This window comes from Lathyrus oleraceus, chromosome 4 (genome assembly GCF_024323335.1).
Source record: "Lathyrus oleraceus cultivar Zhongwan6 chromosome 4, CAAS_Psat_ZW6_1.0, whole genome shotgun sequence".
NCBI classification, from domain to species: Eukaryota; Viridiplantae; Streptophyta; class Magnoliopsida; order Fabales; family Fabaceae; genus Lathyrus; species Lathyrus oleraceus.
In genome coordinates, this window is record NC_066582.1 from 297,141,299 (window position 1) to 297,154,635 (window position 13,337).

General features: G+C 28.3%; 1 protein-coding gene across 2 annotated transcripts; it reads left to right on the forward strand.

Moving 5' to 3' along the window:
• The first annotated feature begins 517 nt into the window (after nt 1-517).
• LOC127075215 (protein NRT1/ PTR FAMILY 4.6) lies at nt 518-8,593 on the forward strand. 2 transcript variants are annotated; one of them, XM_051016702.1, is made up of 5 exons: nt 518-683; nt 796-904; nt 1,108-1,325; nt 6,623-7,054; nt 7,473-8,593. In XM_051016702.1, exons 1-5 carry the CDS (start codon nt 681-683, stop codon nt 8,445-8,447), a joined length of 1,737 nt encoding a protein of 578 aa, XP_050872659.1. In that variant the 5' UTR covers nt 518-680; the 3' UTR covers nt 8,448-8,593. The 2 variants fall into 2 exon arrangements, with proteins under 2 accessions (XP_050872659.1, XP_050872661.1); XM_051016704.1 differs by lacking the exons at nt 518-683; nt 796-904; nt 1,108-1,325 and adding an exon at nt 6,365-6,532.
• The last annotated feature ends 4,744 nt before the right edge of the window (nt 8,594-13,337 follow it).

Below are 13,337 nucleotides of genomic sequence, written 5' to 3' on the forward strand. Positions count from 1 at the left end.
TCTTAGATAAAAAAATAACAAGGAGTCACAGGTAACTTCTTGGCTTAGAATTTTCCCAACAGACAACCTCAAATATTTAAAAAGAAGAGTCTTAATTTCACAATATTTTAAAAAAAATATAGTCCCATTAACCCTTATCAAACTATTCTAAAAAAAATATTCAGAGACCCGAAGCTAGCTAATTTTACTTATACACGAATCTATTCTAATATTTTAATATCGAAGGAAAATATATCACAAACTTTATGTTGAATTTGAAAAACTAGATTTCATTCTCCTTTTAAATAAGATATTTCCATATATGATGAGTAAGGGTAGAAAAAAAAAGATAACATTTTCATATATATTTTTCAATAGTTTTATGCACCAGCTATTTAAAAACAATACTTTAAGTTCCGAATTTATTTATTTTACTGTTTAAGAAAATACTTTTAATTTTATCAACAACTTTATAGTACAAAAATAATAGTATAATAATAATATTTAATTTAAAAAGTGTGTGAAAGAAAGATTGGTCAATTTGATATATATTGGCTTGGCTTTGTGTATAGACAATTGTGTCCAAGCTGGATCTTTTTCATCCCTTCTCCTTTACACTTTCTTTAAATCTTCTCTCATTCTTCTTCCTTTTTCACTTCATAAATCACCCTCTTCAGATCCAAACCAGAGAGACAAAAAAAATGGTGAGTAGTAAAATTCTTCTTTATACACCTCCCTCTTCCTTTATGTTTATTCTCTCACAATATATAAATATTCTTTTAATGTTTCATTAAAATACTAAATTATTTTTTACAGGAATTTGAACAACATCATGCAACAAGATGGATTGGCTATGTCGATTGGAGAAACAGACCTGCCCTTAGAGGAAAACATGGTGGAATGATCGCAGCTTCTTTTGTTTTGGGTATGTCACAAATTTCTCTCTTTCATTAATCAAAACTTTTATAGCAGTGACACCTCAAAACAAAAATTATGTGTTTCTGTCTGTGCTTTATAATTATTTATAATTATTATTATTCTTTTTATTTTTGTCAAAATTGTTCGTTTTAATTTACTTTTGGAGAGACATAATAGTATTATTTTTTGGAATATTTTTCTTTTGTGCAGTGGTGGAGATATTGGAGAATCTTTCATTTCTAGCAAATGCAAGCAACTTGGTGTTATATTTAAGGAAATATATGCATTTTTCTCCGTCGAAATCGGCTAATAATGTTACAAATTTCATGGGAACAGCTTTTCTTCTTGCTCTTCTTGGTGGGTTTTTATCTGATGCATTTTTCACAACTTATCGCATCTACTTGATAAGTGCAGTCATTGAGTTCCTGGTATGAACATTTACTTCTTCACATTTTTCATCATTTTTCTCCTTTTCTTTGTTTATGATCATCACATGTGAATGTCATGAGACTTTGTCTCTCACTACTTTTAAAATTTGCTTTAATTTTCATTTTTTTATGTGGTTGTTTATTTTTCTTTTTCATTATTGTTTATTGAACGGTGTTGCATTTGTTTGTGTTTTTCTTTTACGTCTATTAAAATTGAGCTGAAATTTGACCAAAATTAATTTCAAGGATTTTTTTTTAGAGTTATCTTTATTCAAAATATTACAAATATAGATATTTGTGAAGGTATTTTCAAAATTAATTTATAAAAATTATACATTGTACATGTAAAAAGATGTCCACTATCAATATATAATTGTTAATTTTTTATTTAATATTATAAAATATGAATTCAATTGATATATATTAATAATCTAAAAATATTTTATACCGTCAATTAATTATAGGTGTTAAATTTTTTTTATAGTTTTTGACTTTTATATTAATCATATTAAAATATCACTTATGATTAATTGTAATACAAGAACTATGTAAAATATTTTACAAATTTTTTTATCTTATTTTATTTTTTAATTAAAAGAAACCAGATACTAAAAGGGTTTTTTTTATTAGTCAAACATTTCATATTTTTTTACTAAAACTTTATGATAATTTTATTTTTCATTATTTACTTTTTATTGGACTTTAGAAATTAATAATATGGAGTAATGGAATTTAAGGAGAAATTGAATCTATCTTTTAAGTTAACTTTTATTTTAGTTTTGACAAGATATATTTTTTATTTGTTTTTAAACATAAATAAACCTACGTTGTTTTAATTTTAAAAAAAACAAGGTATACTTATCTCCTCCACGTTTATTTAAATAATAATACAAAGTCATAGCAATGATAGTAAAATAATATAATATTGATGTTTTTTTCAAATAAAATGGTGTGTTTCACACCCATAATGTCATAACCAGAATCTGAGTAAAATTCAAGTTGCAAAACACAAGTTGCAAAGTGGGGTTGCATCAACCAATATAAATCCATGAAAAAAAACAGAAAAGATGTGAAAGATATTTTGTTTTAAGAAAAGAAATAAAACTGTCTTATCTATCACTTTTGTGAATCTTTTTCTTTTTTCATGTATTTGTTCTTTCCACTTGCTCTTACAAAACCTCATGAATTGCATGACCAAACGCCCACCCACTAATAACATACCAACCTAGCTAAGTTAAGAATCAATATATTATTATTATTTTGATTTTAATAAAATATGTTTTGAATAATTTAAATGTTCAAAAATTTAAGTGTTTTATAGTTCATGAGCTTACCTCAATATTTATAAAATCATTTTTAAAATGAGATGATTATTCTCGTTTATGTATTTATTTTTAAGTCTCGTGTGTGAGACTCTCAACATTTTCTTTTAAATTTAGAGTTGACTATATAGGCATGAGCCTAGTGGTCCAATAACATTAATTATAGTTGTTTATCCAATAAATTTTGATAGACTTTGATACAACTTAAAATTTAGGTTAGACTTAAATAAATTTAATGTATTTCTCAGGTCATTCTTTTATTTAAATATTTTATGCTATTCTAATAAAAAATTTACTTACCAAAATTCTTTCGTAAAATGGTGTTGTGGAGAGTAGATTGAGAAGCTCTCGTAAAATTTTTAAAAAAATTTTATAATAAGATAAAAAAATTATTTAACTTATAAATTTAATTTTATATTGAATCTTATTTAAGGATTTTTAAAAATTTTACTTTTGATTTACTCTAAAAAAATTTATAACATTTTGAGATACCTTTCCTCTTATATAATTGTAAAATATAAGAGATGTTTGTTTCATGAATTTAAATTATTACAAAAAATGTGATTTTGAAGGCCTTGAATTTTATGTTTATTCCAAGTTATAAATAATTCTTTATAAATATTTTTTATGTTAAATTACAGTTTTATTTTGGTCTTCCAATTTTACTTAATAAATTCAAACAGTTTTGATCCTCCTTTCACGATTTTTCATAAATAAAAATTGATGAGATTTTATTTTTTAACATATATTTTTATCTATAATGTTCCAAAATATATTTATATACAATGATTTGTCATATTTCAAAAAATAATGTCATTTAAAAAATAAAAATATTATCAATTTTAAATGTAAAAATAATAGAGGAGAATCAAAATTGTTTAAATTTAAAATAGGGACATCAATTTCGTGAATATAAAATAGAAGATAAGAATTGTAATAAACCTATTTTTATTTTAGGAATAGAATTTATACATAATTTTATTATATTTTATTCCCATGCATATTCTTGGAATTTTATACTTATGAGAATAAAATATTATTGACCATATCTCCTGATTCTCACGTTATTTTAACATATTGATTTATTTAATTTAAATTTTTTAAATAAAAAGTTAAAAATTATTTTTGAAAGATATTATTAATTATCAAATACATTACTAAAAGTAAAATTTTAGATAATAATGTTATAAAGAATGATATTTTGAGAATTTTGATTTTATTCCTTGAAACAAATACATGCATATATCCTTACCAATATAATAAGTATATAGAGTATACAACAACTCTTATATCTAATGGGATAAATTTTAAAGAATGGGATGATTTTTAAGAAAAAAATATAAAATGATTACTAGTATTACATTACTTAATAAAAAATTAATTAATTTTTTGGGTATGAATACTAGTACTACTTTCTTAAACTTTTTATAAATATTTTATATATTTTTTTAAAAGCTATATAAAATAAATTAAAATAAAAAATTTAAAAATAAGATCATTGAAATCATGTATGGAATTTCTTTACCTTATTTTAAGGTGATAATTCAAAAGAGAAAGTTGGAAGAAAATAAAAACAGAAGAAAGTCCGAAAAGCTTATAGGTAGCTTTATTCATGTCTCCTCACAGAAAATAACAAAGACAATCAAGAGTGGCTATATGAGACAAAATAACAATAATTAAAGTGGGGTATTTATCTTTTTATCTTATAATTGTAGTAATAATATATTAGTATTATTTATTGTTTATGATGGGGTGTCGTATAAGAAAAAGAAAGAAGGTAAGACTTGATTGAAATTAATTTAAAAAATATAGAGTAGGAGCCCACACTAGTTTATGTTCATGCACACGTCTTTAGTTTTTTCGAGAAAGCCTAGTTTTCTGTGCCAATGTACAGGTGTACTAAAACTTCATTCTACCAAGTTTTTATGTTCACGACGTTGATAACACGTTGTTTTGCTTTTCAAAAATTCTTACTTACTTCGTCTATAATAAATGACTCAATTTACTATTTTATATAGGTTAAAAAATTAAATTAAATTAAAGAATGAATGATTTCTACTAAAATATTCTTATAATATATTAAAAATAATGAAAATAATAAAAATAATATTAATTAAAGGATAAAATTTAAAAAAAGATAAATTAGAAATTAAAATAAGTCATTCATTTTACTTATGTATACTAAATAATACTTTTTCCGTTCAGTTGGCTATTTCACATAGATTAAGAAACAAGAATAAATGAAAGAAAGAATGATATTTTTATTAAAGTGTCTTTATCAATTATTGAGAATGATGAAAATAATATTAAATAGATAATAAAATTAAAAAAAGTTTATTAAAAATTAAAATCAATCTTTTATTACAAATGAGTGACTCTCATTGTGGAACGGAGAGAGTAATAATAATACTATGTAGTTTTGTAATGAATAACTTTGTATCATTCAATAGCTCATTTTAATTTTTAATACCCTTTTTCTAATTTTACTCTCTAAATAATACTTCATCGATCTCTTTGAAATAAAAAAAAATGTCTCAAAATTAATGACACATTTCAATTTTCAATGTATTTGTTTCAATTTTATCATTTAATTAATACTCCTTTCGATTCATAAAAAATATCTTATTTATATTTTTTATATATTTCAAAATAAATGTCTTTTTAGAATATCAATATAATATTGACTATTTTTTTTTCACTAATACACTTCTATTCATTAACTTTCACTCTTTTTAACTATTCAACTAACTATAATAAATAAAAATATTTTAGTAAATAATATTAATTTTATCATTAAAATAACACATCTAATCATTTTTGTAAGAATCACGCAAAAACATAAATAAGAAACTTATTATGAGACGAAGATAATATTCCTATTACTTTCATTATTTTCAATATATGATAAGGACATTTTAGTAAAAATATAATTCTCTCTTTGATTTATTCATTTTTCTTATAATTGATAGTTGATTTTGTTCTTTTTTAAGTCTTATCTTTTAGAAAAAATTATTCTTTTTTAATTATCATTTTAAAGTTTAATAAAGTATTAATTATACTATTGTCAAATTATTTCTAGTCAATTATTACAAAGAGAAACAAAAAGAAATTAAGGGAATTATAGACAAAAACATAATCATTATTTAAAAAAAAAACAATAATTATTAGTTGTTTTAATAGATGTAAAAAATAAAAAATAACACTTAAAAAATGGAAAAAATATTTTAATAAAAATATTATTCTATATTTTATTTATTATTTCTTTTAATATGTGTGAAATAATCAACTAATTCATTTACAATAAGGATGAGAGAATATTATTTTTATCATTTCTAATATTTAATAATATATATTTTAATATAAATATCTTTCTCTTATTTTGTTTATTTATTTTTTTAATTTAGGTAAAATTATCAAATGAATTACTCATGTGAGAGAGTATGATTATGGTCAAGTTTTTCTCAGGGCTATGCCCAGGCATAATAATAATAATAATACGCTCCAATTTTTTTACATTTATAGTACTAGTCCTTTATCTAGAGATATGGACGTGTCGTTACTTGATCACATTTTAAGAATGGTATAAGACATTTGGTAGTCTTTGTTATTAAGATGATGTGATATTTCACTTGTTGGACAGAAATAGAGGCATAATAAAGATCAATGGTACGACTAATACAACAATAATAAATGTATTCACATGCATTGCAAATTGCAATCTCATCTCACATGAGAATCTTGATCAATAATTTTTTACGTCGCTTTCACATTAATAGTTGTTATCTTCACCATTAATTATTTGAATACTTTGATTATTAGTTTGACTTTAAAATGAGTTCATGATTTTGGTCTGGGTTTAGCTTCGGCTTTGGAATGATGTATAATGTGAATAAATTGTTGATACTTATAAAACGATTCGATTCGATATCTTGTATTAGAAGAAAGATGCACTAAAAGAGTTTTGAATATGTGCAGGGACTGATTATACTTACAACACAAGCAAGTGTGACTTCACTTCAGCCACCAACATGTGACCCAACAACAGAATGCGAAGAAGTGAATGGTGCAAAAGCATTAATGCTATTTGCTGGACTATACCTAGTTGCTCTTGGAGCTGGTGGGATTAAGGGATCATTAGCACCACATGGTGCTGAACAATTTGATGAGAACAGTGTATCTGGAAGAAAGCATATATCAACATTCTTCAACTACTTTGTCTTTTGCTTATCATGTGGTGGCCTTATTGCAGTTACTTTTGTTGTTTGGATTGAAGATAATATTGGTTGGAAATGGGGTTTTGGAATTGCTACTATTAGCATGTTTCTCTCTATTCCTGTTTTCTTGGCTGGTTCGACTAGATACAAGAATAAGATCCCTTCTGGAAGCCCTCTTACAACCATTTTGAAGGTAATATCATCACGGTTCGAACTCTGAGTCTAACGATTGTGTGTCTGAGTTTTTTTAATAATTACTAGTTATTAGTTATTATCTTTAAATTGTGGTTGCGGTTGCGTTGTCATTGTAGTTGCTGCGATACGCATTGCGGCTGCGGGTAATAGAAAAGTTTGAACTATATTGTTATGTTAAGATGTTATCTGATACGCTTTCTAATAGTGAAAGATGCGTGATTTTAAATCATAGTAATTGAGACTACCGCATTGGTAATATTGTGGCTGCTGCATCAACAATATTGTGGCACGGCCATAGTGCGACTGCCGATCGTAATTTAAAACCATGGGTATTACCATTTCGTCTTTCGATAAAAACAAAAGATCATTAAATAAAATGAGAAATCTTTGACTAACACAAGTTTTTGAATGATCAGGTTTTGGCTGCTGCAGCAATGAACAAATTCGTCTCCAGAAACTCCAGCAGTGCTGTAGTAAACATGACATCAAGTCCATTAAATCCAAACTCGATCCGAAAACAAGAAGAATCATCATCATCCAAAGAAATCAAGGAAATCAAAGAAACTCAAACTCCATCCACCACACTTAAATTCCTCAACAGCGCAATCGAAAACGAATCAATAAAATGCTCGGTCGAAGAACTCGAAGACGTAAAAATAGTCCTAAAAATCCTCCCAATATTCTGCTGCACAATTGTCCTAAACTGTTGCTTAGCCCAGCTCTCAACATTCTCGGTCGAACAAGCCGCAACAATGAACACAAAAATCGGCTCACTAAAAGTCCCACCCGCCTCATTACCAATCTTCCCAATCATCTTCATAATGATCCTCGCACCGATTTACGACCACATTATAATCCCCTTCGCAAGAAAGTACACAAAATCAGAAATGGGAATAACTCATCTCCAAAGAATCGGATTCGGACTAATCCTATCAATAATCTCAATGGCAGTCGCAGCATTAGTCGAAGTGAAACGAAAACGAGTAGCAACAGATTCAAATCTCTTAGACGATCACACAAAACCAATACCGATATCATTCTTCTGGATCGCTTTTCAGTTTCTGTTCCTCGGTTCAGCCGATCTTTTCACCATGGCTGGTTTGTTGGAGTTTTTCTTCACGGAAGCGCCCGTTAAAATGCGATCATGGGCAACGTCGCTTACTTGGACATCCTTGGCGATAGGTTATTACTTAAGTTCAGTGATTATATCTATAGTTAATAGTGTTACTGGTAATTCCTCTCATAAAGCTTGGTTATCTGGTTCTAACCTTAACCATTATCATTTAGAGAGGTTTTATTGGGTTATGTGTGTGCTTAGTGGGTTGAATTTTCTGCATTACTTGTTTTGGGCTATTAGATATAAGTATAGAGGAACAGGTAACAGTCAGTGATAGAATGGTAACATTGTTGAAAATGTTATCGAGGCTTGTCTTTTGGTTGTAACTGTTCATACTTGCACTTGTTTGCAACTAAAAGGATTAGAAGTTCCTGGTATTATACAATATTAGGAAAGGATATAATAAAAAGAGAGTTTCTACTTCTTGTGCATCGAAAATATAGCGTCATATTTTGAGTTATTCAACAATTATATACAAAGCCAACAGATCTTCTTGGCGCAATCCCGTACCCATTTCCTTTCTTTACTTGAAGTAATTGAGTTAAAATCACCACATACGCACCATTCAACACATTGATTTTTGTATCTAATGGACATTAATTCTTCCCACATTCTGCGCTTATCATGAAGATTGCAGGCATCATAGATATTGACAATGGACATTGAAACTCTCTCCCACTTAAATCTCAGGCCAACAAAACCTTCACCCATGAAATTGTATTACGACTCAACTACACAACAAATCCATAATATTAACATGCCACCAAATAAGCCATTTTCTGGCTTTGTGGTCCATTGTGCCCCTATTTTTAATTATTAGTTAGTTTAGTCTTCATCCTTTAGATAGATTTTTATCAGATAAATTAGTGGATTTTTTATTTTGCTTCCTAGATATTTTTTTATTGGAGTCCTTATATTTTACAATTTTTATTGGTGTTAGCCTTTAAAGTTAAGTCTTTTATATTTTTTATTAGTATTAATCCCTAAAATCAAAAGTCTTTTAAAAAAAAGCATATGTATCATACGGTGTTGAATTTACTTTTGTTTTTAAATTTATGTCACTACCATATAATATTTCACTTGGAAATGCAGCATGTCAATTATTAAAAAAGGGATGAAATAAAAAAAACTATCATTTTATAACTTGTTCCCTCTCTCTTCATCTTTTTCATCAGAAAGTGAGATCTGTTTCAATCTCCTTTATCTGAAAGTGAGATCTGTTTCAATCTTCTTCATCTACACATACATCTATGACTTCTTCCTCAACTGCTAATTGTAATCCATTTCAAATCTCAGTATGTGATTGTAATAGATCAATGAAATTGTTCATCTCAAACTCACTGGAAAACCCTAAACAGAGATATTGGAAATGTCAAAATTCTAGGTTAATGTCAAGTTGCAAGTTGTTCATATGGGATGATGAACTTGAACGAAACACATCAAGTAAAGCCATAAATTCAAGTGGATGCATTTGCTCAGAGGTTGTGAAGATTTTTTGTTTCATTTTTAAGGAGCGTGAGGCTAGGAAAAAACAAAAGACTCTAAAAATCTAAAGAAGAAAAGCCAAACTTTTCAAGTTGTTGTTGATTGTGTCATGAGATTTCTTAATCGCTTACCAGAAATGGTGGTGAACCTCAGCCAAATGTGTCCGTGTTTTTTTAGTCTCTGCAATAAGCATTCTTTCTTAATGTCGTCCTTAGTTCTACATGTAATGATTATGTAATGAATGGATATGATGTTTTGAATTTGGGTCCCTATTTGTTCGTGAATTTGGTTATCCCTATTTCATAATGCACTAATAAGATACGAGCTAAATGGGTATAAATAAGCATAAATACATATGATAAAAAGGCGCAAACTTAAATAAGATATGATGGTTAATGTATAACATAGCCAAAATACATAAAGCCAACATACATAATTGACTTGTTCATGAATCAAAGTACAACATAACCAAGTTGCTCATGACTTAAAGTACAACATAACCTTGGATGTTCATGACTCAATGTATAACATAACTAAAATACATAAAGTCAAAATACGTAACTGAGTTGTTCATGACTCAAAGTACAACATAACCAAATTACAGAAAGCCTAAAAAGTCATAACATAAAGTTCACTAATGTCTACAATGTCATTGGTCATGTTGGGTCACTTCCTCTCTCCCATTTAATACTAACCATTCAGTAATTGCCTCCTTAAATTCATTAAGTTATACAAACTTCAATCCCACTTTGAACTTGTAATTCTTGTACAACTCATCCATCTTAAACTTATGATATCTTTGTTCACTCTCTTAATCTGAAGTATCAGGATCACTGCTACCAAGCTCATCACTAACATAATTGGTTTCCATCTCATCATTAACAACACTAGATGGACCTACAATATCATCACCAATTCTTACTTACTTTTGAGTATTATTTTGCTTCCTTGATGTTTGTTTTACCCTTTGAACCCTCTTTGGTTTATCAAAGCCATCATCCGACCCAAGAGCATTCTCATCTTCACTATCTTCAAATGATATACCATTAGCTTCAAAGTCACTATCATCACTATCATCACTGAAATCACTATCCTCGTGTTCATCTTCTTCAGCATTAACAACACCTTCATCAGTAACAACACCATTATCCTTAACATTAACTTCATCCTCAACATTAACAACACCATTACCATCAGTAACAACATAATCATCCTCACCGCTAACATTAACATCGTCATTAACACGACCTACTTCCTCTACATGAATAGAACCATCATCACCTACCTTATGCTTAACATATATGTCCACCGCACTTTTCATTTCAACAACAAATTTATAAACCTCATTAACATCACTATCACTAACCATTCTACGGTGGTTGTTTGATTCATTGTTATACAACCATAACCAATATTCTGAATACTCAAGCTGGCAAAGGTCTTTCACGATACCACTTGCTTCAAAGAAGCTCTACTTATCAGGATCAATGACTACTATATGTGCATGTCCACCTAGATAACATATTACATTGTCCCTAACAAATTTTCTCTCATAATGAAAGTTCAGAGTAAAAATCATACATTTTTGCATCGATCACCTTGCTCAATCGCGCTTTTGTTGTGTCTATCAATTTTGTCGTCCAGAGACTCGTCTTCCTCGCAGTCGCCTCCCACCTCATACAAAACTCCCAAATATTACTATTTTTGAAACCCTAATTTGCAAGGATTAAAAATAAAACTGAAACATTTAATTATATGAATTTATTTTTGGTTGGAAATAAGTGAACCGCGTGGAATACTACGTGGCAAGACATAAATTTAAAAACAAAAGCTAACTCAACAACTTCTGCTAAATTTAAATCTTGTTGACTACAATTAAATTTGTTGTCTTGTTGACATAAATTTATGACTATAATATGATAAATTTCTACCTGATTGTGCTTAGTTCTTAAAATTTATGAGATGTGTGAATTATTTTATGTGAAGTAATATAAATGTTTGATGATTAAATTAACGTTTATGATAATTAAAGAAATTATTTAAATAGATAATTTATAACAAAACATGAATATTAACATAAAAGAAATGTGACGTGTGTACCGTAGATTTGGATCGTGGAATTAGTCATTAGTCACGTGAGTATAATAATAATAATAATAATAATAATAATAATAATAATAATAATAAAACTAAGTCAATTATTTTTCAAACGGGTTCCATGTTGTTCTCTTATGATCTCGACTTTTTCTCGACTTCCATCTCTAGATATTCATAGGTTCATGTACAACTCCTTTATAGAAAGAAAAACTCTCTAGAAAAAATATTTTTACTCGACATTTTTTCAATATTAATAATCCTCGCATTTTATTCTGGTATTGTTATTGAGAGTGTTCTTTAAAGTTGTCATTCGTGTAATCATATTGTAAAATTATTTCCGGTTCGAAGAAAAACACATTAAGGTAAAAGTTTTTCTCCGTATGACTTTTAAACTAGACTTATGTTAGATTTTGGTTAAATGTTTATATACGCACATCAATGTTTAGGATATTTAAATATTAGAAAAGTTAAATTCAAAAATATTTTTAATCTCTATTTCGTTTAGTTAATTTGGTGTTTATGTTAATAGGCATTGGTGTTTATGTTAATAGGCATATATAATTATGATATACAAAAGTAGAAATTGAAGTAAATTGAAATGAGTGGTTACCGAAACGAAAACATTACCAGCACATGTAATTCACATGTCAAGAGTAACAAATAGGTTAATATATATATTAATGTGGTTATGTAAAATATTTATGTGTTAATTATAGTATGATATATATTGACAGAATGTATTTTCCGGAGTTAGATGAGCTAAAGAAGTAGTTAGATGACCTCCAATTCATAGGATTTATACTAGGGGTGGTAAAACGGGTCCGGCCTGTTGGGCATGTCTATTTTTCCAGCACTTTAGTGCGGAGTGGACTAAGGATTTAGGTCCTCACTCTCTAATATGTCCACCCCACCCCATCCCATTTTTTAGGACTTTTGTAGGCATGTGCATTAACATAATTTTATGCATTTTTAGGTCTAAAAGGTGTAGTGTCGCGTGTCTGCCCTGCCCCGCCCATACCTTTTTGCGGGGTGGGTAAAGGTTTTAGGCATGCGCTTGCAACTATGCCTGCCCCGCCCCATTTTTTTACGGGCTTTTACGGGGATGACCTAAATGGAGCGGAAATTTTCATTTGCCACCCCTAATTTATACGACCAAGTGTCTCACCTCAAGGTGCCCTAGTCCTTCTTGTGAAGAAGAAGGATGGAAAATCTAGACATTGCATCGATTATCAACAACTAAACAAAGTCACAATAAAGAATAGATATCCATTGTCGTGTATTGATGACCTCATGGACCAAATTGTAGGTGCATTAGTGTTTTCGAAGATTGATTTGAAGTCAGGGTACCATCAAATACAAGTGAAGGAAGAAGATGTTCGCAAGATAGCATTTTGAACTCGCTATGGGCATTACAAGTATCCAATTATGCCTTTTGGACTTCACCAATGCACCAACTATCTTCATGGACTATATGAATCATATCTTTCATCCTTTCTTGGAAAGATTTGTGGTAGTATTTATTTATGACATCCTCATATATTCTAAGAATAATGTAGAACATGAGGAGAACTTACGTCAGGTA

What these genes read in the sequence shown, in the direction of transcription:
- LOC127075215 (XM_051016702.1), top strand. An exon ending in CGCAGCTTCTTTTGTTTTGG is followed by an intron (nt 905 to 1,107) that starts GTATGTCACAAA and finishes TCTTTTGTGCAG; the next exon opens with TGGTGGAGATATTGGAGAAT. An exon ending in CTCTTACAACCATTTTGAAG is followed by an intron (nt 7,055 to 7,472) that starts GTAATATCATCA and finishes TTGAATGATCAG; the next exon opens with GTTTTGGCTGCTGCAGCAAT.